The following is a 26245-nucleotide window of genomic DNA, read 5'->3' on the forward strand; positions in this document are numbered from 1 at the left end:
CACAAACAAGCACACACAAACACACACACGCACACCCTCTGACCCTTAACTCAGTACCAGCCATTGCCCCTCCACTTTGCCTCCTCTCTTATCACTCCATTCTTATTCTCCAGGTTTCACCCCTTCCCCTCTTCTCTTTCCTCCTCTTTATCTCTTTTCCTCCTGCCCTCCCTCTCTTTCCACTCATTCCACATTCAGCACCACACCTTTTCCCCCGTGGGTTGTAAAGAAGAGGAGAGGGAGGGAAGAATGAAGGATAGAAAAGGAGAGGGAGAGATACTGAGGGAAAAAGTGGAGAGGGGGGAAGCAGTAAAACTTGACAAAGACTGACAAAAGACAAAGAGAGCGACAACACAAATGTGTGTGTGTGTGTGTGTGTGGCTGAAGAGACAGAGGGGCATGAAAGAGCAAACAGAAAAGCATAGAGATGGGGGGATGGAATAAGTACATAAAGACAAACACAAAGAGAGAAAAAGAGAGAAACAAATAGGCAGATAGAGAGAGACATAGAGATGTGCGTAGAGAGGTGTAGAGAGATTGACAGGAGAGAGAGAAAGAGAAAGAGAGAGAGAGAGGGAAGCGGTGCTTGGGCGGCCCAGGCGACGCAGTGTGCCTGTGTTTGAAATTCCGCTCACAGCCAAAGCAATTTCCTGGCGGTGGCTGTGCTGTCAGCTGCTTGGCTGGCTGGCGGTGAAATATGGTGGCTGGGAGTCGGCCGCTAGCAGCCCCCGACAACCTGATGGATGGAGCCCCAGAGGAGAGGAACAGCAGCAGGAGAGGGTGGGGGAGACGGGGACAGTGGGAGGGAGGATGGAGGAGGGAGGAGGGAGGAGGGAGGAGGGAGGGAGAAACAATAGAAAAACAAAACAGAAAAAAAGAGCAAGAGGGGGGAAAAAAAGCTAAATGCAGCCAACTGAGCTGTGGTGGTGATGTGAGGTAGCCAGTGTGTGTGTGTGTGTGTGTGTGTGTGTGTGTGTGGGAGAGGCAATAGGGGGTGTGGGGAGGGGGAGTGAAAGAGATGGGGGAGTGTAGAAAGAGAGGGAGCTGTGAGAGAGATAAATCCAGCTGCATCAGTCAGAGCTGGAACCAACCAGCCAGGTTCTAGACGAAAGGAAACCAGTCTAATAATCACCTGGGTCTCCCCCCTATGGAGGAGGTGGAGGCAGAAGGATAAAAGGGGGAGGGGATAGAGGTGGCTGAATCGGAGGAGGGCGGACAAACAGGTGATCAAAAGTGGCAGACGGAGTAGAGCTTTACTGGCTGTTACATGCTCACAAGGAATCCCAGTGAATGATGTGAATGATGCCGTGGATCTCTTTAACTCAGATCTAGCGTATTAACTCTGGTTACTGCAGAAGGAGATGGATACACACACTACACAAAGTGTGAAAAAAAAACGTAGCCTACACTCGTTTGTGATTGTTGAACATCTCATTTCAAAACCACTGGCATTAAAATGCTGCTAAAACAGCACTCTGGGAGAGCTTTACACAAGATTTTGGAAGCTTGCTGCAGGGATTTTCTGGCTTTGAACCAGAAGAGAGTCTGTGAGGCCAGACACTGATCTTGGGCGATGTCTGATGGGGTCAGAGTCAGAGCTCTGTGCAGGCCAATTGAGTTCTTCCACACCAAACAGAAATAGAGCTGAATAATTATTTGATGTTTTGTACATTAAAGTCTTGGATGGGTCAATACCCGAAGCAATTATGAAAACCAATAAAAAGTTCAGCTCAAAAAACGCCTGTCAAATGTGGCTACAATTTCTACCAATGCATCTGAGTATTTATTAACCTCTATTTTACGGAGAGCCTGGCTTTAGACTCAACATACCTCGCTAACCAACTAAACTGGCTTCGCAGTTCACCCCTCTGGTTGTCCCTTGAGATTAGAGGGTTAACCCTAACCCTTTTCAGAGGCTGAACTGGTGCACAACAATTATAAAAACAATCGACATAACAATAATAAAAAACAAAAGTATAGTTTGTCACTGTCATATTATTACTGGGATATGTAATACTAAAAACAAACACATAGCATGAACTTTACAATTAACCAACCAACAAAAAAAATCAATAAATAAATAATGTATTGTGTTTTTTTATTAATTTATTTTAAGCAAAACACCCAAATTCCACCTGTTCCACCTTCACAAATGTAAACAAAACATTTGAAAACATTACCTTGGTCTATGGGAAATTATGATGTAATTTTTATCTCTCTCTCTCTATATATATATATATATATATATATAAAATTTGTTTTTATTTTATTTTATTTTTTTACAATTTATCTGGACTGTAATGATAATCACTTGGAGAAACATTTCCCTTGCTGTGTGGTGATATCATGGAGAAACCAGAATAAGACCTCTCCCAAACTGTGGCCTCGAAGGTTGAAACACAAGAAACATTATCCTAAATGATCTTGATGGAGTCCTCCATATAATCTAATACACTTTTTAAAAAGTCTAATTCAGTTAATATCCCCTCGCGGTTGGCAAGCTGTCTGCTCTGTCCCAGTAAAAAGGAAATAAACAAAGATGCTTGCACCAACGGGGGGTATTTGAGCTTGTGCACAGAATAAAAGTAAGAAACAGAGAAGAGTAGAGGTGGGTGAGAGGGGGCAGGAGAAGCAAGAGGCAGTAAATCTGGTCCATGCTAACAGACAGTGCCAATTTAAGGATTACTAGGAGAAGGAGAAGGAGCAGTCTACCTTTCTGTCACTGCCAGACCGTTTGGAGTTTTGAACAGGATTGATTTGGAGATTAGAGAAGGCTGAGAAACAGCTAAAGAGGAGAGGGTTGGAGTAACAAAAATTGAAAAAGACATTCAGGGGCTTTCCAGCGGTGGAGACTGCACAGGTTTTTAAATTGAAACCTGGACTTGTCGTCTGCAACAGGCCCACCCCTCAAGTCAGCGACTACAGCTGCAGTTTTCTGTCTCGTTGTTTGCCCTGTATTATGTTATTTATCCTGGATGCAAAATGGCTTGGTTTTTACAACCACAAGGACCTAAAAACAAAAGTCTGCATGGACAGTGGATTTGTTTGGTTGGATGCATATTTTGAAATGCTATGACAGGTACTGTTACCCTCCTAGTTAGCTTAGCTGCAAACCTGTGGTGCTCTCATCTGTCACTGAAATAACTAACTCTCTCTAGTTTGTACTCTGCTGTGTTTATGGTGCTGTGTTTGTGTGCACATTGTTTGTTAGATGACGTTTTCTAAGGTTCGCCTCCTATCTACTTATACTGTATGCAGTCAGTGCTTATGCAATGTTGTGTCCACAAATCTGACTTTCAGAGCTTCTGAGGAACCACTGAAGGAAGTGAATATACAAACGGTCCTTCTCCAGCACTGCTTACTCTACTTTTAATTGGGGCTAGGATGCCTTGTCTAAACATGAAAAGAGCCCACACACTGTATCATGTGGACAACAAACAAATCCACCAGTCCAACACAGACCCACATCAGTTTATCCTTGTCCTGACTGGAAACACTGAGGGTTTCTCCTTCACAGCATCATGTGAAGGACGGCAGCGGCAGCAGTAGCAGTAGCAGTAACAGTAAAACAGCCATGGAGCCCCCACAATGTCATGTCCAGGCTCAGTACAATACTCAGTTAATGCCCTGTCAATCAGACTGAGATGGTTCTGAAGGCCCCACCACTGTGATTGATGCTTCAATTAACAACCCGCTCTGACCTCCAGAATTGTTCATTTGAAATTGTAATTAAGCAATTAGGGGCAATTAAGAAACAGAGACTGCCGAATGAAAGTCAGAAGACAATTTGAGAGAGTGAGAGAGAGAAACAGAGAGGGAGAGCAAGCTGTCCAAATTAAACCCCTCACAGAGAAACAAAAGCCCCATCTCGCTGCAGAAACTCCAGGGAACTCTCAACTTGTGGTGAACTTGCAGCGGCCGCAAACAGTTTAGTGTAAAACCTAGAAGGTCAAATGAATGAATTTTGTCAGACAAGTACTTATCTCCTGCATATTAATTAGAGCAGGGTGCGGGGGTGCGGTGAGGGCCGTAAATGCCGGGCTTATCTTTACACGGAAAGGAAAAGAAGCTGATTGAAGCAGGATTACAAGCTCCTGAATAAAGCTCTTGGCATCAGCAGGAGTATACCTTTTGAGGAAAGGGAAACTGCTGCTTGTTCAGGAGAAAAAAAGTTGAACTTCCAACCTGAATAATGCATATTATTCAACATTAAAATGTTGCCCATAATACCAGTGGGAGCAGTGACATGCATTTCTCTGTGCGAAAAATCCATCTGAGCTTAAAATGGGTGGCAATATCCTAGATATTGGGAACGAAGGTCTGGGATTGGCCTTCCATGTCTTTAACCCTTAGTTACTGCTGCTACATCTGTTAAGCTTTTTTTTTTTTGTCCTTGCGTGGCAAAAAGGAAAGTTACAGATGAAACATTTCCTATGGGTCCTTGATTTCGGAGCAAGGTAGAAAACAGCCAGGCTTCTCAATTCTAGCTGGTGACAGTTTTGTCAAGTGAAAATGACTCATTAGCTAATTTAACCATCTGAAGCTAACTAAGTAATTAAGGTAATGTTGCCAGCATGAATTTGTTGAAGACAAACCTGTTGTAACCGGTCTTAACCTCTCTGTTTTTAAACTGTAACACTGACATTTTAAAAGAACCATATAACGGTCTTACACAAGCACCTAATGACTGCATGATCTTGAAGTCAGCATTGCTACTAGCTGATGATATAGAGGACATTGAAATAAAGAAAAAACACACACAGTTAAAGGGATACTTCACCCAAAATCGATAATTCACCAATCTTCTACTATGACGGTGAGTAGAAAATTGAGAGAAAGTGAGAGATTTGCTGTGAGATGTTCTTCCGTGTTTACATCATACATCCAATGGTTTACAACAACGAACGAACATCTCGCAGCAAATCTCGCTCATGCGCACAAACATCAGCAGAGCCACTGGGAGCTACTACTACAACAAGGCTAAAAACAGAGATCAAATTAATTTTTTCCGAACAAGTTTTTCATGTCGTGGTTTCAGGACACTTGGGTCAGTACGGACGAGCAGTGGAAGTATTTGGATGTTTCATAGTGTGTGTTTTGGACGATTCAAAAGTGACTGAGCACTATCCGCCGCCATTATATGAAAATCTGTTGCCAGCTGGACCCCCCCTGGAACTCCAAAAGCGTTTTGATGACTCCAAAAGTTCTCTGAACCCTTCCTTGGCATGACGGTGAGTAGACAATTTGCTGAATTATCGATTTTGGGTGAAGTATCCCTTTAAAGCTCCTTCGTCCATCGCCAGGACAACATCACTTGTAAGTCCTGCTAAAACAACAAACTAAGTGAAATTAAGTCCATTTGATTTGTTTGAGTTTAGGCACAGTTGTGGTTTTTGCAAGCACCTGGGCTAACATACTTCCCAGTGTAATTGCCCAGATCTAGACCTGCCTTTCTTTAGGCACAAAAGTTAGGTGGGAAACCGTGTGAAACTCTCTTCCCTCCGTTAAGAGAGCTTTGCCACCATGGTTAAAAAGAAACATTTGGTTAAGGCTTGGAAATGGTCACTGCTAAAAACAACAAAAACAGTCTCTTGTATTGAAGTCCAAATGTCATAGATTCTAACCACCTTGAACTTGTCCCTAAAAAGAGTTTGACGCTCTTCACCTGACTTCCTCCTTTCCACAACTACAGCCACCACAGGGCTGTCACGTACATGAACTTAAACATATCATTTAGAGGCACTTGCTGAAACAGTGGTAGCTGCTGTTATTCTTGGGAGGACAGGCTCGTAAAAATGTTAGACCAGGATATTATTCCATATTTACATAGTGCTCTTCTGATTTTAGATACTTAGATGTATGCTACATTGTTCGTATTTTATCATTTTAACATTACAAGAGCAAGAGCTTTTAGGATGAAGACTAACCAGTGTGTCTGGCAAATGTAATCTTGAATAATAAATAAGGGCTAGGATTAATGCTAGACTATACACTCGAACAGCTTTCATGGCTTGCTCTCACACACTGAGGAGCTACCACGCCTTGTTAAGCTAGTTTGTGGATGGTGGACAAGGCGATGTTTGCATTTAATTTCTTACAATTCAGATTTGTGTCTCTGGTTTAAGAGAGAGTAAAATAAAAAACTTTTCAATCACAGCCCAAGTATCACTCTTACTAAAGCCCATTACTCACCAGCGCAACAAACTTGACCATGATCTACAGTACCAGGGTTAGGGAGTTACAAGTCAGCGACCGACTTGGTGCCCTTGACCAAGGTATAATACTAATCTATTCCTGTCTCTGTTTCTCCTCTGGAGCCACCTAGGTGTGAATTTGTGGAACATCAGCATCTCACTGAGCGAAAACTTTTCCTATGAAAAGGATGGAAAGAAAAAATCATATCACTCATGGACTGTAAAACTCCATCGAACATTTCATTAGTTGGAGAAGCCAATTCAGGTCACGGGGCCACATGGTCAGTGACCCTCTAATGATGTAGCACTGACAGAACATGGCAGATGGCATGACCTGCTTCATGGACGAGAGTAAATGACACAAAACTCTGGCTCCGTCTGTCTCCGTCTCTCTGATTTCCTCCCCCCTCCCCTACCCACCTTCCCCCCAGTCTGCACTGTGCTCTCAAATTGATGGCGGTATTTGTCTGTTTATGAACACAGAGGTGACTTGTAATCAGGCTGAACGGGCACAGGCAGCCCTCTGCTTCGGGCCTGTTAGTGCCACATAAGCTGCCACATCTGTTGGTAGGGCCTGCCAGGAGAAAAAGGAATAAGGAGAAGAAAAGAAGGCTAATAGGTAGAGGCAAAAAGGGGAGATGTGAAAAGACAGCGAAAAGGAAAGTATTGAAAAAATAATTTGAAATATGTAAAAAAAAAAAAAATTAACCAAGTTGAAAAAAAAGCATGGAAATTGCCAATGTGAGAGCTTCATCTGTATCTTCCTGTGAAAAGCAGACAATTCAGCTTCCAACGGAGGGAGAATAAAGAGAGGGATGATGGAGGGATTGAAACGACGCAGGGATGATGGGGAAAAATTGGCCGTAAATCTCAGAAATGGATCAGAAATGGTTGGCTGACACCAAAGGACATTTTAACACACACAGAGAGTGGAGAGAGAAGACAGGGAGGCAGAGAAAAAGAGACAAATGCGAACAAAACACGCACACACACACATACACACGCACGCACACATCCTCAGATTCACGCATGTGGCAGATCTGACTGTTGAACAAAGAAAGAAAGACAGAGAGACTTTAGTGTAGGGCTGTAGAAGTCACAGAAGGAGGGCATTAGGGAGGATTTCAAGGTGCAAAATTCATCTAGGTGCTGTGACAGGACCTAATACATTTGTTTCAGATAGAAAATTAATTTTCTAATATTAAAAAGGTCAAAAAGAAGCCAAGGCAACAATGACCTCTTTGTCATTCTTAACAAATTATCCAAAATGGCAGTGTCAAATTGGTGGGGATACGCCGGCCAGTGATGAATGCTTTTGGTAATCAGCCAATCAAAAAGAATTCTTCTTCTGCTTTTGATAAATGAGCTGGAAAAGCAACACTTTAGGAAGGAGATGGGTCCATTTGTTTCTTTGGTCTCTTTTCCTTTTTTCCCCCTCCCTCTCCATTTCTCTCTTTTCAAAACAAACAACAGGGTAGCTTGGGAACAGATTATAGCTCCTTGCATCACTGACTCTTTCAGCCATTTTCCCTGCTGACCAATGTTCAGCCACAGATGGTAAATGATGGAATTTTATGAAACAGCTTGAGCAAGCTCGCTTTCAGACGGATGGAGAGGAAGGTTACAGCCGACTTATAAGCAAATACTGAGTTGTCATTCACACCCTGGCTGTACTCCATCACACCTCTGTTTCGCATTTCACATGAAATTTATTATGTGAATAATATGCCCATGATCACCAGTAAAACTTTGAGTTATATATCAGCATAATATCCTATAGTGCAACATAATAGCATCTCAGCTGAGTCCTGTTTCCTGTAACCTGATGAATGTAAACCCAATATTCACGCCACCAACTGAATTTATCCCATGAGAACTTCTTTTTGTTTTGTTGACAGCCTGATATCACCTATCCCTTAGTGTCAACTTTTACTGTAAAAAATAACAGTTTGTGACATATTCTCACTATCACAATGATCAACACAGTGTAGTTGATACCAGTGTAGACATTGGCTTGAACCTGAATATTGATAAGAGGCTACTCCCAGGGATCAAGAATATAGTGCACAAGATAAACTTATTGTAGAGACCATGAAACAGTAAATTCTGTCTCAGAAACACTGATTATAATAAGAGCCGAAATAACACCAGACTAACCCTCTAACAATTGATTGAAATTTTGTGGCAACAGGTTAAAAACAGGTAAGATGGTTGGTGGTTTTACAGTGGGAGATCTTGAGATTTAACCATGCAAAGACCACAGCATATTTGTTAAAGGGATAGTTCACCCTAGAATGATATTTCGCTCATTATCTACTCACCCTCATGTGGACTAAGGGCTGGAAGAAGTTTCAGATTGGACCAGGAAGAGGAGCTTCGAGAAGCTTCCGCTACAAACAAGCTTAAAATATAGACTTATTTATTTTTTTCGGGACAATTACGCAATTTGGGGCTTCAGCACAAGATGGACATTACATACGAGCATCATGGAGGTATTTGGATGTTTTTTTGTGTGTGTTTTTTTACGAAGAGCTCCGGTGTCCCTTTGCAACCGTTATATGGACATGCACTGCTATGCCGAGACCCCCTGTAACTCAGAGAAGCCACGGAGGAATCTGAAACTTCTTCCAGCCCTTAGTCCACATGAGGGTGAGTAGATAATGAGCGAAATATCATTCTAGGGTGAACTATCCCTTTAACTGTTTTGTTAACAGAGTAGTTTCTGAGGCAACACACTGTACATTTGCTGTGCTCTATCTCCAAACCAGGATCCACCTTGTAACAGTTTGGATCCATGTATTTAAGTCAAAGAAGTCTGGGGAGTGTAGAGAAAAAGGAGTTTAATATAACTTACTACACTTCAGCCTCACCATGCCCGGTTGGACGGCTCTATCTTATCGTACATGAGCAAAACAGAAGCTACAGGTTCCCAAAGCGTTACTCTTGAGTTGAGGTGTGTAAAGAATAAAGAGCTCATTAATAGGCATCCTGTTCCATCAAGGCGCTGCGCTCAACAAAAAAGAAAACAAAGCACGGGCTGATGATGCAGCTCATCCTGTACCTACAGCTAACACAGCATGTCTTATAGTCAGATTTCATAACTATGACTGTTCCAACCTGATGTCTTTCAGACTGAAGAAAGAAAACTTGTTGCCTTCATCTTCCAATCTCTCTTTATGGAAGCTGTGTGCTAGTAATGTAACTGCTCCAAGTGGGCTGGCTGAGGGGACTTTAAGTCACTGATTTTAAAACGTAATTTCTGGTCTAGGCCAGAGTTTGCATAAACACTGGTGAGTGCAAATGTTCTGAACAGTGTTGAATTTATATACAAATATTTGTCAAATAAAAGTTTCCAGCCATCAATACCGATGCAGCGTAGATTGCTCCTGCTACACGCTTTGATTTAAATGGCACTTGTCTGGGAACTCACAGCCAGTTATTGAAGTTATTGCCTGAACAGAAGAAGGAAGCTATTTTCCCAGCAGAAAGAGAGCGCTCCTGAATTCACAATGATGGAGAATCACTTTCGAGGGCGTCTGTCACAAGAATGGTTGATGGGATTTCAAACCGAATGGGCTCCTTTGTGAAACGGAGGGCAATATGACTTTGAATTATGATGCCTTTTGGATAGAACTGGGGGTATCTAAAGAAGTCATGGTGACTGACAAAAACCCAGGGTCAGATTTGTATACATGAAAGTGCACAGAGTCTTTGCTCTGCACTTGTCAGTCAATTAATGCTCAGAGTCTAAACTGAAACTTCAAACTGAGAAAACCTAATATTTAACAACAAAGTAAATACAATGGACAACACACTGAATAATATTGGAGATGACACCTAAATCGAGATGCACATCCAACAAACCATATTAACTGTTTTAAATCAAATTCCCTCTTGTTTCAGAGAGTTTAAACTTGTTATATAAATATATATATATATGAAGATGTGTATAAAAGATAGAGATAGAATAGATGGATAAGATAAAAAACACACAATGTTGACAACACTATTTGTTAACCATGTATGTCTTCATCTCCCAATAGGCAACAGCATCTGGTTCAGACCAACTTGTACGAGGTGTATGAAGTAGATTTGGCCCTTAAGCAGCTAATTATACAGTCAGTGAGTGACTGGGTTTGCCCGCAGGTGTTTTCTGTTAGTGAGAGAGAGTTTAGAGAATACAGTGGGATTTTCCTGGAATCCAATTCAGAAAATAAATCAAAAAATAGTGATGGTGAAATAACACCTGGATTTTCAGTAAAGCTTTATAATAAACTACAGGGGAAACTATAATTACTGTATCTAATCCTCTAAAGTCATGTTCATAGGTGCACGTTTACTCACATCAGGCAATTGCTGTCTATTTCCTGGCTAAGCCAAATTGATTTCTTTTTTTATGTTATGTATCACGCAAATTCTTATTAATACACAATGAGATTCTCATGCCTTTTACCGCACTATACTAAAAAGGTTCAAGCTGTAACTCCAGAAAACAAGGTTTTATTTATTTATTTATTTATTTTTAATTAATGTTGATGTTGGGGTGTGCTGTCATGAGGTGGAAAAGACAAAGACTGTAGCTCTGTCGTTACCAATTAAACAGTGCTTATCAGGAACAGCCCATTACAATTTATTATAGCCTACGGACACCATTAACACTAGTGTGTGTGTCCTGTGAATGCAACAACAACATAAAAATGACAAAACAGGGCTGCTATTTAAGACCTAATAGTGAGCTTGTTTGCTGTGACTCTTGACTCTGCCATGCACCTATGTGACTGACTTACTGGACCTCAGGGAGCTGTAGCCTACAGATATGAAAGTATCATTTCAGATGCATGGCAACCATGTGGTGTAGACTTATGTCTTTCTGCGACACACTATAATTAGAGTAGTGTTTCCATGTTTGATTCTCACTTTACAGCAAAACACATTGTACTAAGTTAAAGGTGCAATCATTAATATTCTATTCACTCTTTGTCCAAATTTACTGAGATGTATGAGCAGGGACTTGCACATGTTACTAATAACTAACTGTTACTCAAATCTTAATATAATAAGATTTCAAGTTTAATAAGCATATTGTGGTTGTGTTAAATACTCTAAACCTTCAGGTCCTCTATGCTACCCACCTGTTACTTAGTAAACTCTAGTTTTAAGGCATAATTTGAAAGAACAGTAAGAAAAATTACCTGGAAATTGAAAATTACTTCCTATTCTAATTCCTTTCCTGTCCCTTGGTTTTTCAACAAATGCCACACAGAGGCAGCAGCTAGAAAAAGGGCCACATATGCTAGCTTAGCCCGACTGTTCTGCTGTGGCTGCTGCTGATCTCTTGTTAATGGAGTCCTCCAGCAGAGCCCTCCAACCCTGGTAGCCTCATTAGACTCTATGCCCACTGTGTGAGATGAGCATGAATGGAGGGCAGCAGCACAGGCCCTCCTGGCTGCAGAGTTGGCATTGAAACTGGCATCTGGGAACCCCAGACATGAGTAGTGTGTCTGATGGGATTAACTGGCTGTGGCGAGAGGGAGACAGAAAAGGAGAGGTTGCCCAAGCCTCCAAATTAACTCCGCAAAAGACTGAAGGCAATCATCAGGGAGAAAAGAGGCTACAGGAGGACAAGTGGTTATCAACAGAGAAGGAGACGAGCACGAAGAGTGGACGCACGAAACATATAGCACAAAATTGTGTTGACTGTGGGCTACATCAATCCAATTTATACGGGACTGAATATATGCAAATGGGCAGGTAGTGAGTGGTCCCTAACATTTTCCTTTTCTTTTCTTTTTTACATGTGCCCTCTTTAAATATCTACCTGTGGAGTCTTGTCAATTACTTCATTTAATTAATTTTTAGAGAACGGTAGAGGTAAAATATTTGAAGAAAAGATCTAAGTCTAAGAAAGAAACATAAATTTGTGCTGCACAATTTTGTTTTTTACATTTATCTGGGCTCAACCGCCAGGCTTGGAACCACTGCTCTATATAATGGTTACAATTCATTTCTAAAAGTAATCATCTGAGAGAGGCAAAAATACCCACGCTGGCAGGAGAACATAGATTCATGCATTTGAGAACACCTGCTTGTCTATGCATTGCTACAGTTCTGTGGCTGTGTGTGATCAAGTGCTAGCATGTCTATGTTTGTTTGCCCAGGCCGCGCATGGGTGTGTTTGTGTGTGTAAGCGTGTGTGAACGACAGGCATGAGTGGATCACCCTGCCATGACAGAGTCTATCGATCAGTGTGTCAGCGCCAGGGGAAAAGGTTAATCTGCCCGATGCCAGCCCCGCGCTTCACCCCATCACTGGCCTGCCCTGCATCCCGCCCCGGCCCGCTCCCTCTCTTATCAGGATTAGAGGAGTGTACAAAAGGGCAGAGTATTCCCAGGACACACACTGACCTTCAGTAATCCCACCAACCTGCCGCTCTGCTTATAATTAACATCAGGAACAAAGAGAAAAATCCCTGGCCTGCCTGTGTAGAGTTCCTCTGACTGGAAGACTAAAACTGGGGGAGGAAAAAGTTACAGTATAGTTAGAGACTGGGAGCATATAGAGACTTGCTTCAGTAATATGTTTTGAAAGGCCAAGAGAACCGAGCTGACATTCTGGTGGTGCTGACTGGTCTGTCCAAGCCCCCCAGTGCACACACCCTAAACACAGACTGGAGAAACATGCTGAACCAAGCAGGGAGAAAGAAAACTGTTCTTGGGACTAGTAGACATTACTGTGGTGAGCACAGAATGGCAAACATGCAAGTGTGTGTGTGTGTGTGTGTGTGTGTGTGTGTGTGTGTGTGTGTGTGTGTGTGTGTGTGTGTGTCTGTGTGTGCTCACTCACCGGGTCTTGGTTCATCTGTACTATGAGTTGTTTGACAGCGTGCAGCGTGGGGTGGGCCCAGGGAGAGGGATCCTGCCAGTGGCGATTCAAGTCGAAGCCCATCAGAGAACACCTGTGCAAACACGCACACACACACACACAGACACATGCACACACTGAAAAACATTGAAAATGAAGCTATACCCCGTGGAGTTGTTGTTGACCACTACTAGCGGTATGGAACAGTGTTTCTTTGTTGTCGTTTTTTAAGATATTTTGGGGACATTTTTGCCTTTAATTGATAGGATAGTAGAGAGAGACAGGAAAGTTAGGAGAGAGACTGGGAGGATGACACGCAGTACGGATTGGCTCAGTCGAGAGTCGAACTGGTGATCACTGCATTGGGCAGTCCCAACATGAGACGTAACCACTTGACCACCAAACACCCCAGGAACAGTTATTTTAAGAGTGACTTTGTGTATAAGTTCTGCTTAGAGTTTATTACACTGATTGACAGGTGTAACGCTCCAACAAAGGTATAAGAATTAAGAAACCACGAGAGAGCAAACAAGAATATAAATATCTCCCTCCAAGACTTTGGAGTATTGTCATCGTGTGTGAGTAGACACAGTGTAGAGTTACACAACAATATGTATTTTTGACCTGTGGCATTGTGAGGTTCTTACAGTAGCTATTTTTGTTTCAGTGCAGTGTTACATGAAAGCCTTTTTATTCTTATTAACTATTTTTATTACCACATTCAGAATTTGGACCCTCAAAATGGTGCAGGGGGAAAAGTGACTGACTCAGACAGACAGACAGGTGGACGTTTAGTGAAGCCTTTGGTAATGACACAGGAGTTACCGATACTGTGGAGCGACTGAGCAAAGCAGCCAGCCATGAACAAAATACTCATCCCAGGTTAACAGCCATTGATTCTTGGCTCTGCATGTGCCCTTTCCAGTCTGCACTGCACTGCATCCTGCTGGGGTGGCTGTGTGGTATCTGTGTGCCTGTCTTTGTGTGTGCGTGCGTGTGTGTGTGTTTGTGTGTGAGAGACACTAAGAGACGGAGAGCATAGTATGTAGGAATGAGCACATGTAATTGGTGAGGTGAGGACCATCATCATTCACCTTCTGTCAATATGCTACTCATCGCCACTCAGTGTGAATGCAAGCTAATAAAAATAGCCTTTAAGCAGTCACCAATCACAGTGAACAATATTACAGAGATTGTCAAGTGTTTGAGAGCAACTGGGATTCCCTGCATGTGTTTTTAGAGGCAGTGGAGAGGCTCTGCCACTAGATGGCACTCACAAACACACTGGGGGCAAGCTGCTGATGCTTATCTCAGTGTGCATTAGTATTCCTGGGGCTGAGCCTATTAAGTAAAAGGCAATTATGAAGAAGGGAAAGGCAAGAGAGGAAAATAGAGGAGAGGAGGATGCCCACAGAGCTGCAGCAATAGTGTTAAAGACAGAGAGGAGGAGAGGATGGACAGAGAGACTGGCAAAGAGAACAGCCCTACGGCCAAATACGATCTTCTAACAAATGCACTGCTGAGAGCTATATGAATTCATTAAGCTCCCTAAAGGTGGAGTTAAGAGGGTATAATCCCACGTAGCAGGATATAAAACCATGTAATGTGTGAATTCCATTTAATGTGGTGATGCATTCAAATTAAGAATTAAAATGTGTGTGTGTTGTGTGCGTTTGTGTACCTGTAGTTGCCCAGGTAGACGCCATCAGGGTTTAGCATGGGGACAATCTTGAAGATCACATGATCTCTCAGGATCTGAGCCACGGGATGCTGGCTCACCAGGAAGTCGATCACACCTATCAAACGTACGCACAATACATAAACCCACACAGAGAGAGAGAGAGACAGAGAGAGAGAGAGAGAGAGACAGAGAGAGAGAGAAAGAGAGACAGAGGGAGACAGACTTGAATAGAAAACCGAAGACGGGCTGGCAGTTAATTGAGTTTTGAGAAACAAAAGGAGGAGGAAGGGCAGCGAGGGGGCATCATCAGAATCAGGGGAGGAATAGGGGACGTCAAGCCCAAATCGATACAAATGGAATGGAGCTGACGGCGCTGGAAAAACAGACAGCGCACAGCGGGCTAGAAGCCAACTCATCTGATTCATCATGATGCACACACACACACACACACACACACACACACACACACACACACACACACACACACACACACACACACACACACACACACACACACACACACACTCACACACTCATACACACACACTCTCTGAAGCACTGAGACACAGTCATTGTAGGTAGATCAGGTAGATAGCACGCAACGTAACTAGCTATCTAGATAGATAGATAGATAGATAGATAGATAGATAGATAGATAGATAGATAGATAGATAGATAGATAGATAGATAGATAGATAGATAGATAGATAGATAGATAGATAGATAGATAGATAGATAGCTTGTTAACGATAGTTGGCCCTTCTCAGCCTGTCTCACTGAGCTGAAGTGCTGGGCAGGGTCCACTAAGGTGAGGCTGTGCCCTCTGGACCTCTACCAGGCCACCCCTCCCCTCCTCAGACCTGCTCCCCATAAACAAGGACGTGGGACCCAGAAAGAATGAGCCTGCCCACTCACCTCAGCAGGAGGAAAGGAAGCAAAAGAGTCATTAAATCCGGCTAAAATTGTCTTTTAGGCTGCTGTACTGCACAAGGAGACAATTTCCCAAAGGTTCTCAGTTTTTCAAGCTGTGTTATTAGTTCTGAGTTAGAGAAGCTCAGGAGCGAAGACAATACAACTTCTCTGATATCCTCAGACTGTTTTTTCTGAGATATTAAATAGAGAGACTCGTTCTTATGTCTATTCCTGTCACTTTCAGACAACTCGAGAACATAGCATCTGTCTTAACACTGTGTGAAAAGGAGAAATACTAAATATTCATTGATGAGCTTATTACTGCATGAAGCATGTTTCAAAAGAAAGTATGTGAGAGGGGCACAACACCAAATTTATACCTGAAGAGCAGTCGTCACAACTCACTGTTGTGATAACAGTTGGATAAAGCCACCAGTGGCTCTGGAGAGAGCCTCAGTCTGAGAAAATAACTTTTATTTTTTCACTGTCAGCACTGTATGCAGCAAGGATTTGTCCTCTCTTGTAAAAGTAGATACCAACTGCTGTTTTTTTTTTTTACATGAGGTATTATTATACAGAGCCATGTTGTCCCATGTGAGATGGTAGGACACATGAATGTAATTTTGATCTCCTGCAAATCCGTTAAAAACAACATACAGGATAAACACCAACATGTGTCAACACAATGCACTACCTAACAACACACAGAGCAGAGATGCTGCATCTAAATCAATCCAGTGAAACAGGGCATCGGCCGCACATTAAAACTTTACCTTGACAGATAAAGGAGGCAGGAGATTCTCCAGGGTGAACACGAGATGTAAGAAAGACCAACTTCTTCTCCCTCTCTGGGCTCAGGTGGTCTGTGGGGTGGTAGGGGTGGAGGGGGTCAGGGAGCGAGAGAGGAAGAAAGAAAAGGTGAGAGAGGAAAGGTGTAAAGGAAGGCAAAGACAGGGTGTCGAAGAGAGACAGAGGTGGTGTTGTTAATGCACAGTTCAAGTAGACGTGTACATCTTGATTCTAAAGAAACTCAGCCTCACATTGACTGAAAAATTACAATTTTAAGTTGGTATCATAGTTAGATATAAAAGTTGCCTATTACAGCCCACTGTGAGAGGCTGGGTCAAAATACACACTCACCTGGTCATCCATTTTCAGCCAGACACACATGAATCAAACATCAATCCACCACACAGCAGAGAATATTTAACAAGCAAGGTGAATTATACATCTACGGAGGTTGGGGTCAGCCAGCAACAAGTGTGACCTGAGGTCTTCTTTGAGTTCTGTCTTCAGGTCTGCCTGAAGACTATTCTCTCTCTGTCTTCCCTGTGCTCTCACTCTGCTTTGGAGGGCATGTTAGACGGATGAGTTGGACCTTGGATACTTCACTTGAGCCTTTCCAGCCACTTTACTGTTTATGTAATACAAAGAAAAATCTAACAAACCTAAATTCTAATAAACCCTCCAACATAGTGTTGAGATGGAAACCTTGGACGCTATCCTTAAAAACAATTCAGAGGTTGAGTGTTATTTTCTGCATTCTGGTGATATGAACGACTACATTTGCATCTTTCAATTACAGAAGAACAATCTCAAGTGTTTAGTAGTATTAATGGATCCCTGGTGAGAAATGTTTGAGGGTAAATTCCAGAGATGGTCTATGGCGTATTTGAAGCCAGGATCAAAAAGAGAGAAAATGCTTTATTCAAAAAGGTAAATTAACCTTCACTTGTAAGAGGTCATATTAAACTCACATGTTGAGAATCACTCTTATTCACGTTCCATAAGTACAATACGAAGAAAGGTTTAAATAACAGAAAACAAGCAGTTTCCATTCCAGCCCAGTTTAATCCACAGAGGTCAAAATTTTGCTGTCTTCTTGGCCACTGTTTCTTCTCTAATCTGCTGTTGCTAATGGATGAAAGTGATTGTGTGCCTCATTGCTATACACAAACTTAATATCTTATCGATTCCTGCATCGCTTCTGCTGAGCTGAGAAAATGCTAATTAGCAACAGGCTATGCACCTTTCCTTCTCCTTAATTCCAATTTAGCCTCAGAGTGGCGCGTGCGTGCTTCTGTGGGAGTGTGTGCGCACACGTGTGTCTGTTTGAGTGGTTAGGGGTCGTAAACAAAACAAAAAAAGTGTTGTTCCATTTAAGTACTCTCCCTCTGATTTTATTTCGCTTTTCTCTCCCTCTGCCCTTCACAGAGACAAATGGCTTTGCCATTCAGGTCTCCGTGGAGCGGGGCAGGCCGTTTGTTGTAAATGTGAGTGCTTGCGGTTTGGCCAGCCGCTGGGTGCTCGGTGGCTGTGAAATTCCATCACTTAGAATTTCTACTTTGGCCTCGACCCCAGGCCACCACACAGACTCCTGATACAAGAGCACAGCCATAACAAACACTCAAATACGTACACACTGTAGAGTGCACAGCAACAATAAGGAAGTAAAAAAAAAAAAAAAAGCATAGACAGACATACACACACAACTGTTCTCCCTACAGTAAAACCAAGAACCCGGAAAGTTGTGAGCCAAACCAGAGGCAGCTGCCAAGGTTCCGACTGCTGGGGGATTCAACCATCGTGGCCATGCTACATTTAGTCTCAGTGCTGGTGTGCCCTTGCTGCTTCATCAAAACAATCTCTTCCAGCAGGCTCCTGGAGCTTACAATGGATCCACTGTTTATCCCACATCGTTCCCTGTCTGTGTGTGTGCGACTGTGTCTCCTCAGGGCTCTCACAAATGCTCCCCAAGTAGCTGTTGTGTTTATGTGTCTGTATCTCTGCAGTCCTCTGTATCTGGCTGTGCCCAGCCAAGCATTGTAGCACAAAATTAAGTTCTGCTATTCCATAGGCACTCCGCCACCCAGAGGGAACCTGGGGGAGAGAAATGCTATAGCTACGGCTATATGTAAAAGAAAATCACACTTTGACTTGGGTGCAGGTGACAGAAAACATTGAAGATTAGGGTCAGATTTTGGTTGAGCCTCAAGACAGCAGCCCTGCAGCAGCATCTGCTGACCTCAAGGTGTCAGTAGAGATCAGCAGTAGGGGGGGAGGAGGGAGTGGGGGGTGGAACAAAAGACAGAAGTAAAAGAGAAAGAGAAGACAAGGGATTAGAGTGAAAGGTAGCTTTCTAAGGCAACACAAATGATCTAACTCTCTCTCCTGGAAAAGCCTTTTTAGAGATTGTAGGAGGGAAGAACAACAGAGAACAGCAGTGGTTCAACAACAAATGCCTTCTGTGTCGAGTGCTGAACTGAATGTCAAACCAACATCACTGACAGTTCATTTAATAAATATTGGGTTTATAGCACATGTGTGTACATAAGACTTGCAACTAACAATCACTTAAATTATTGATTATCTGCTGATTGTATTTTTGATTACTTGATTAATTATTTAGTGAGTGAATGTATGCTCAGCACAATTTCTCAACACACATGCTGTTGCATATAAATGCCTCATTCAGTACAACTAAGAATCCAACGGCCAAAGATATTCCATTTACACTGACATTAAACAATATAAGGAGAGGGTGGATCCAGCAAATGTTATATAATTTAGCTTGATAAATGACTTACGTTTCTTCATTCATCATCAAAATAGCCCCATAATAATCAAATAAATAACTAATCTTTCCTCTGCTCTGTTCTTAAGTGCTCGATTAACATATACAACAGTTTTATCTTTGTTAAAAGATATAACCAGTTCTGCTCTTTAGCTATTCATATGCCAAATATATCTCACTGCAGCCTGGTATTGGCTACTTCATGGTCATCTACGATCGTCTTGTCTTCATCACAGGCCTCACTGGGCCTGACACACAACGTCACATAAGAACTGGGAGGAGAGTGGTAAAGAGTAAGAAATGAAGTGAGGACGGGAACGTGTGTGTAACAGAACGTGGTGGTGTATGTTACGGTAAGTGGGCGGAGGCCGAGCGGGTGAGGAAGGGGGTGGGGTATGGGGATGTGACAATGAGTGAGTGAAAGCGGCAAAATTTATGCCCACACTTCCAAATCAAAGTGCTCCCTCAGCATATTTCTCACCTGCCAAAGTCACGCACCGCACTGTACAGCACATTACTGCTCATTCTCTTGCAGCTTTGCCAAGAGGAAATAAAAAATTAAAGGATGTCAAACTACGATCAGCTCTGATAAATATGTAAATTACTGGAGAGAGGAAAAGGGCCTGTGAAAAACAACATAAATCTAATGGATTCTGAAGGTCAGTCCTGATTGTGCTGGTCAGCTCTTTCTGTGACAGCAGTACCGGGAACTTTGGGCTCAGTCTCATAAGTTGTGACATGATGTAATTAACTGAGATCTTCTTCATCACTCTTCGTCAGTAGGTACAAAGGAAGCCCCGTCAAGACCTTTCTTGAAGCCTCATGGAATATATTTAAATACATTTACCCACTTTAATGGTAAATTTGATTTGAGAAGAGGCAGATTGTGCTTACTTCTTTAATCTCTGGTGTCCAAACTTTCTGACATGAAGGCTGAAGGACAATTTTAAGGCTGGTACCAAACTGCATGACTCCAGTAATCTTACTGGACACTGTCTTAGATTTTATATTAAACCAGATGAAATACGGATGTCTAAAATATGTTTTACTCTATGGAGAGGGTGTATACTACAGTTATACAATAATAATAAAAAAAACAATGTCACACTGGCCACAGCTTTATAACACATTATACCATAACGCTCAAACCAAGGCCTCTCTATATCCCTGTCTCCCTCTCTCTCTGCTCTGTGGGTTTTACACTGTAATAAATTAGCTTCACTTTGGTGAGATGGCAACAAGACACGCTTGGCGCCCTGCTCAGTGCGTCATATCGAGGATGGGCGCGAGCTGTAAATTGTCACTGGCGTTGAATTTATACAGAGCCTTGGGACGAGATGCAGTACCGTGTACTGCCCAGCTGAGTGAGCCCCAACAAGCATCAAAGCTCTGCACCTCTTAACACACACACACACACACACACACACACCCTCACTCCACCCGCTGACACCACCCACTCTGCCCACCTCAAGGACAAACTGAGAGAGAGGAAGAAAGAGAGAAGAAAAAGAGAGACAGAGAGGGATGGGGATATGCGCTGAAGTGCAGAGGGCTCTAAAGTGATAAGAGTTTTATGACGCTGTTTTCTTCCTCAGGAATTGACCAGGTCCCTGACTTAAATTTCTGTGCATGTGCATGCGTGTGTGTGTGTGTTTGTGACCGTAGGTGCTGCAGAGCCCGTGGCGTGTCGCAGATTTATTCAGCTCATCTTATTGTAGGGAGGCAGGGGCACTGCCAAGGCCTCCTCTCACATTCATAAAACATCCCCTGTCACTTAACACATTACACAGCTAAACTCTCAGAGCGGGAGGGGGAATTGAGTCCCTGTGCAAACATTACTAATTCTCATGAAACAGGGCCGTGGTGTTTTCTCTGAACACCTGAAATGACTGAGAAATAAGGTTACTGATGGAAAAGGATATTTACACAGACAGGTAGAAGCACACAGATACAGAGGACTGCTGATTAAAAAAAGACAGAGGACAGCAAAGGGGCGACAGAGAGACTAAACAGTGAGACTGACATAACGAAAGAAGCCTTTCATTATAATATGGTAATACAGAGACAGAATTAGTCTTTATTTAGATTTTAATTATTTGGCTGTCCATTAATCTTTCTTTGAATTGTTGGTGTAACTACCCCCAACATATAGCAGTAAAATCCCTATATTGGGGAAATACCAATCATTTTTGTTGTTTTAAAGGTAGTAACCACAATTGAGTTCAAAATGACTTGAATCTGCGTTAAATAACTGTCGTTAGTTTGTTTTTCTTTATGTTTTTGTATTGTCCTGTGAAAATATGCTACAGTTCTAATAATGTAGCTGCGTAGCATAGTTTAGACTTTAGCATATTATTTTGTGTAGTTAGTAGGTATTCACTCATTATAAATGATTGAACCTGAAGTGCAAAATTTGCTCAACCAGTTGTGGCAGCATATATGTGCAATGTAAAACAACAGTCTTGCCAAAAAACAACAACACTACATTGGGACAGAAGAGTGACAGAGAAAAATATGAATGCAAGTGTGACAAAGGTGAGAGGACAGGTAGTGCAGATGACACCACTCTGTAGTATCTGTTAAGTCACCTCATCCCGTCATCTACTCATCTCTACACTCCCTCAAGTCTTTGTGTCCTCCCTCTTTCACTTCTGTGTTTCCTTGGTCATCACAGCTATCTAGTATATGTGACTGAAGAGAGCAATCATAAGCAGAGATGTGATGGTCAGAGGTGTGTGCATGTGTGTGTGTGTGTGTGTGTGTGTGTGTGTGTGTGTGTGTGTGTGTGTGTGTGTGTGTGAGAGAGAGAGAGAGCCAACGCAGGGGACTACAATGGCCATGTCGATTGGCATCACATCCACACAGAGAGGGGTGGGGATGGAAAAAGGGAGAGATAAGAAAATTGGGAGAGTCATAAAGCGGATGAAGGATAGACAGAGACAGAAATAGAGAAAAAAATGAGAGACAGAGTTAAAAAGAGACAGAGAGAAGGGCACGAGCAGAGGAAACCCTTGAGAAGACAGCATGTAAATACGCCAACGGCGGGCCTCTTAAGTGGAGATGAAGAGGCGGCAGGATAAAAAGCTCTGAGCGCTGTGTGATTATGGATCAATTTGCCGCAATCAAGCCCCCTTATGGCTGGTCCCTGTGAAATGGAGAGATTTCTGCTCCTCAAGGGCAGCTGTGATGACAGTGGAGGTCACAGACGACAGGAGTGACAGAGTGACAAAGGGAGACACGCTGATGGAGGGAGACGAGCATCGCAGGCAAGGGAAGGAGGGGAAACGTTTTGTCCTAAACAAGGTGCTAGCCACACATCAGCATTCAAGCCTGAGCTGAAGGGCTTTCTAATTATGTTAATGGAGAGAAGTGCTGGTGAGATGCGGGCCTTTGGCCATCATTGACCATGGAGCACACTGCTACTATTGTCAGCTCTGGTTCTGTTCGTGTCGCAAATGAGTACTCATGTGGATTCACCAGGACAATAATAAAGTAAATGAGGACGACCCGGTTTCATACACTATTAAAGACTATTTCATGAAATTAAATTAAAGCAGCAGAGTCATGTGCTGGCACAAACACAGCAAAGCAAAAAGGGTAACTTGACTCTAGGCTGAAAAGCCGCGTGCCACTGCCGTCTCAACCTCTATTTAACCTCTAATGGCCATGCGTGTGTGCTCCAGTGCACCTGTAACCACACAGCGAACAGACACACTCTGGAGTGCACCTCTATGTCACCGCAATAAGGTAAATAAACAACTTCAAAGTATCTTTCCCCCTACAAGAGATTGATTTGCAGCCAGACATCATAAAAACACACAGAGAGACACATCACAGCAAACACTTAAACAGACAGCACGACATGGTGACCATGCCAAGTTCATTCATCGCTGTCAAAGTGCAAAAGTCAAGTAAGCAGACAATGCAAGTTAATAAGTAAATACTATCTGACATTTAACATCTGAATAGCAGCAGGAACAAAGAAACTTGTATCAGTAAAAGCACTAGAGGTCAGCAAAGGGATTGGATCGGGGTTGTCAAGATGCTCTCTCATAACTTAGCTAAACAACAAGCTAAATAGCCCGAGGAGTGGAAAACCAATCAGATACTGTATGTATACAAAATTACACCATATACATACTGTAGGTTTTTTTAATCAATATGCTACTGAAGGTGAATGATATTGAGACATAAATGTTTAATTATCACTGGGGATTTTGCCGCCTTTCACTGATTAACAAGCTAAAACAGCCAAGGCTGAATCAACGGATGAATGATGAATGATGTTCGTGTCAGTTAATTATCGTAACCTTGTCAGACGTAGTCATTGGAGGTGATTAAGGTGAATATATTTGTTTCATATATTTATTTAAAAGAAAGAAAAAAAAAAAAAACTTAATCGCTCTGAAATATCTCATCATTTGGAGCTACATCCAAGCTTTAGAAATCCGGCCTTATGACCACTGTCTATTGTGTGTTCATGAACCTTTATTCTTTGTCTAGTCATAGGGGCCAACAACAACTTCAAGCTTTTCTTCATGCCTTTCAGATGCAGCCCGTATCTCTTACAGTCACACACTGTTTTATGGAGCGCTGTAACTGTTGAGAACGAGTGTGATAGACAGTTGGCATAGAGGGGGAGACAGAGATTCACAGAGAGAGAGACAAAGGGGGAGCTCTGTCAAGTATCAAAAGCAATAGGCTCTTTTAGCGATATGATACGGACGTCTGGTGCAAAGTCAGAGACAGGGACTGCTTAGGGTTTCAAGGCATTGGTCACAGGCCCCTCTGAAATCCTGACTTCTCCTCTCTTGCCTTCAGAAAATGATGACAGGAGGAGAGGAACATAAAAAGGAGGGATGGCTGGTCTGCGCGCGGCATGATACAGAATCAGAGGCGGCCAGTAATAGCCTTTTTTGAAGAATGTGCCACTGAACTTTAAGGGCTGTCTTGCTTGAAAGGACAAGTTACAAATAAGAAGAAAGGAGAAGGAGAAATGATTTCCTAGGGATATACCCCCAACTGCGCTGCCCTATCGCCGCACCACAGTGCAGGAGTGTGTTTGTGCACATGTGTGCACTGTACGTGACTGTGTATTTGGAGAGGGCAACATGCTACAGGAGAATGGCTGCATGTGCACAAGCAGCGCACAAACGCCTCTGTCTGAACTGGAGTGCTATATAGACAAAGAGGAACACAGTTTGTTCTTAAATGTCATTCAGACCAGCGCTGCTTTTCAGAGAGAAGCTGCGAGTCCATCTGACAAGCAGAGCAGTACAGACAGATGTACAGACAGAGCTGATCTGTAGTTCTTTATTACTCTGTCTCTTCCTACCTATCAATAATTCCTGAGCCACAACAATACAGCCGGCTGAGGAAAAAAAAAAAAAAACATAGTGCATCCCGGCTTTAATAACAACCATCACGCCTCCCAGCTATGTCTTTCTGTTTTTTCTATTTTCAGTTTTCTTTGATTCTACCTGTTTTCTTGTCTCTGAACTCTTTCATTCTCCTACAGCTACTCAAAGTTACTGTAGAAGTCATTCAGTCTCTGATCATCTCTGATTACATTTGTGTTTGTGCTTGAAAGTGTGTGTTTGTGTGTGTGGTCATGTGTGCATTGCGAGCATCAGCGCGGCTCAACAGCAGCGACAATGTCATTCAGCAGTTTAGTAACAGGCCATTACCTTGTTAATACCAGCCTAATGGGCGGTCTGCTATTTTAAAACCACAGTCATGTTTGTGCCATTAACAACCACTTAGTGCTCCACTTAAATCAACAGGCCATTGGGACACACCAAAAACAATAACAAAATAACAACGACAATGTGATATTATGCCCTGTCTCTTAATTAACACCAGAAACACAAGAGCAGACAACATTTTCGCTTTAGATGGTTTCACAATTTACACACAGTTTCCAGATGTGAAGAGATAGAAAAACTAGTAAGCTCATCAAAAATAATTATTTCAAATCTCAGTGGTTAAATCTCGATGTTATACCAATTTTGAATTTTATGTAGCGGTAAGTCAATATACACCAAAAATCAGCCAGGGTAAAACCACATAGTCAGGAGCTGTTAAAACCCAGTATTACCTGTGATTGCTGCTTTTGTTGCGAAGCCAGGAGATGAGAAATCCTCGAGGACCATTGGCAGTGATGGAGTGTAACTAATTACATTTACTCATGTCTTGTGCTTGAGAACAACTTTAAGTAGCCTTCTTGTCCCAAGTACTTGTACTTTGTACTGAGTATTTCCCTTTTCTGCTGTTTTCTTCTTATATTGCACTTTGTGTCAGAGGCAATTGTACATTTTTTACACCACTACATGCTCTGATGGCTTTCATCATTACTGCGCACACAACGTATATCATGATGTATTACCATCCATCCATCCATCCATCCATCCATCCATCCATCCATCCATCCATTATTCATATTCATTATTCATTCACAGGGTTGTTCTGGCAACAGTTCATCCTTCCCTGCCCTGTAGTTGTATGCATATGCTGTGCATGTACAATGTATCTGTTGTCTGTCTGGTAACATAAGTCATAAATTGGGGCATAGACGTCTTGTCTATGTACAGATCAAACAAATGAGCTACAGTGCAATAATTAGTGCGCTTTAAAGGTAGTTGGTGTATCTGAACTCTAGAAGGAGGCTGGCTATATACTTTTCCCCTGCTCCAGCCTTTTAGCAAGATACGCTACGTCAGTCACCCTCCACCTCCAGGTTCTTACTTAACACACAGGGTGGTACTGAACTTGTTATCTATCTTTGCTGTGTCCGGTTCGGGCGACAGCCCATTCAAAATGGAGAACAAGACCATATGACTTCTTTTGCTTCACAGACAAAGGAAAGCCATTGAACTCAGACCTTGACCACACTGGAACAGAGCTTCACCTAAAACAATCTTTTTCTTGTTCGTTTTGAAATAAATCTCTGTAAATACGACATTGTTTCAAGAAATATCTGCATACACACGGATCCACTTAAAACGACTCAAAAAGCTGTAGGGA

The 26245-nt window shown here is 42.5% G+C and overlaps 1 protein-coding gene across 1 annotated transcript in view; it reads right to left on the reverse strand.

Moving 5' to 3' along the window:
- The window catches only part of agbl4 (AGBL carboxypeptidase 4), a 267261-nt gene that overhangs the window by 13764 nt on the left and 227252 nt on the right, over positions 1 to 26245 (reverse strand). The window contains exons 7-9 of the mRNA XM_085774255.1: positions 16422 to 16511; positions 14737 to 14851; positions 13038 to 13149 (exon numbers count right to left, since the gene is read on the reverse strand). Of these exons, the coding sequence (XP_085630381.1) occupies positions 13038 to 13149; positions 14737 to 14851; positions 16422 to 16511 (317 nt within the window). The remainder of the gene's footprint in view (positions 1 to 13037; positions 13150 to 14736; positions 14852 to 16421; positions 16512 to 26245) is intronic.

The sequence above is a fragment of the Trachurus japonicus genome, chromosome 4 (genome assembly GCF_045865225.1).
Source record: "Trachurus japonicus isolate A0001 chromosome 4, Traja_1.0".
Taxonomy (NCBI): Eukaryota; Metazoa; Chordata; class Actinopteri; order Carangiformes; family Carangidae; genus Trachurus; species Trachurus japonicus.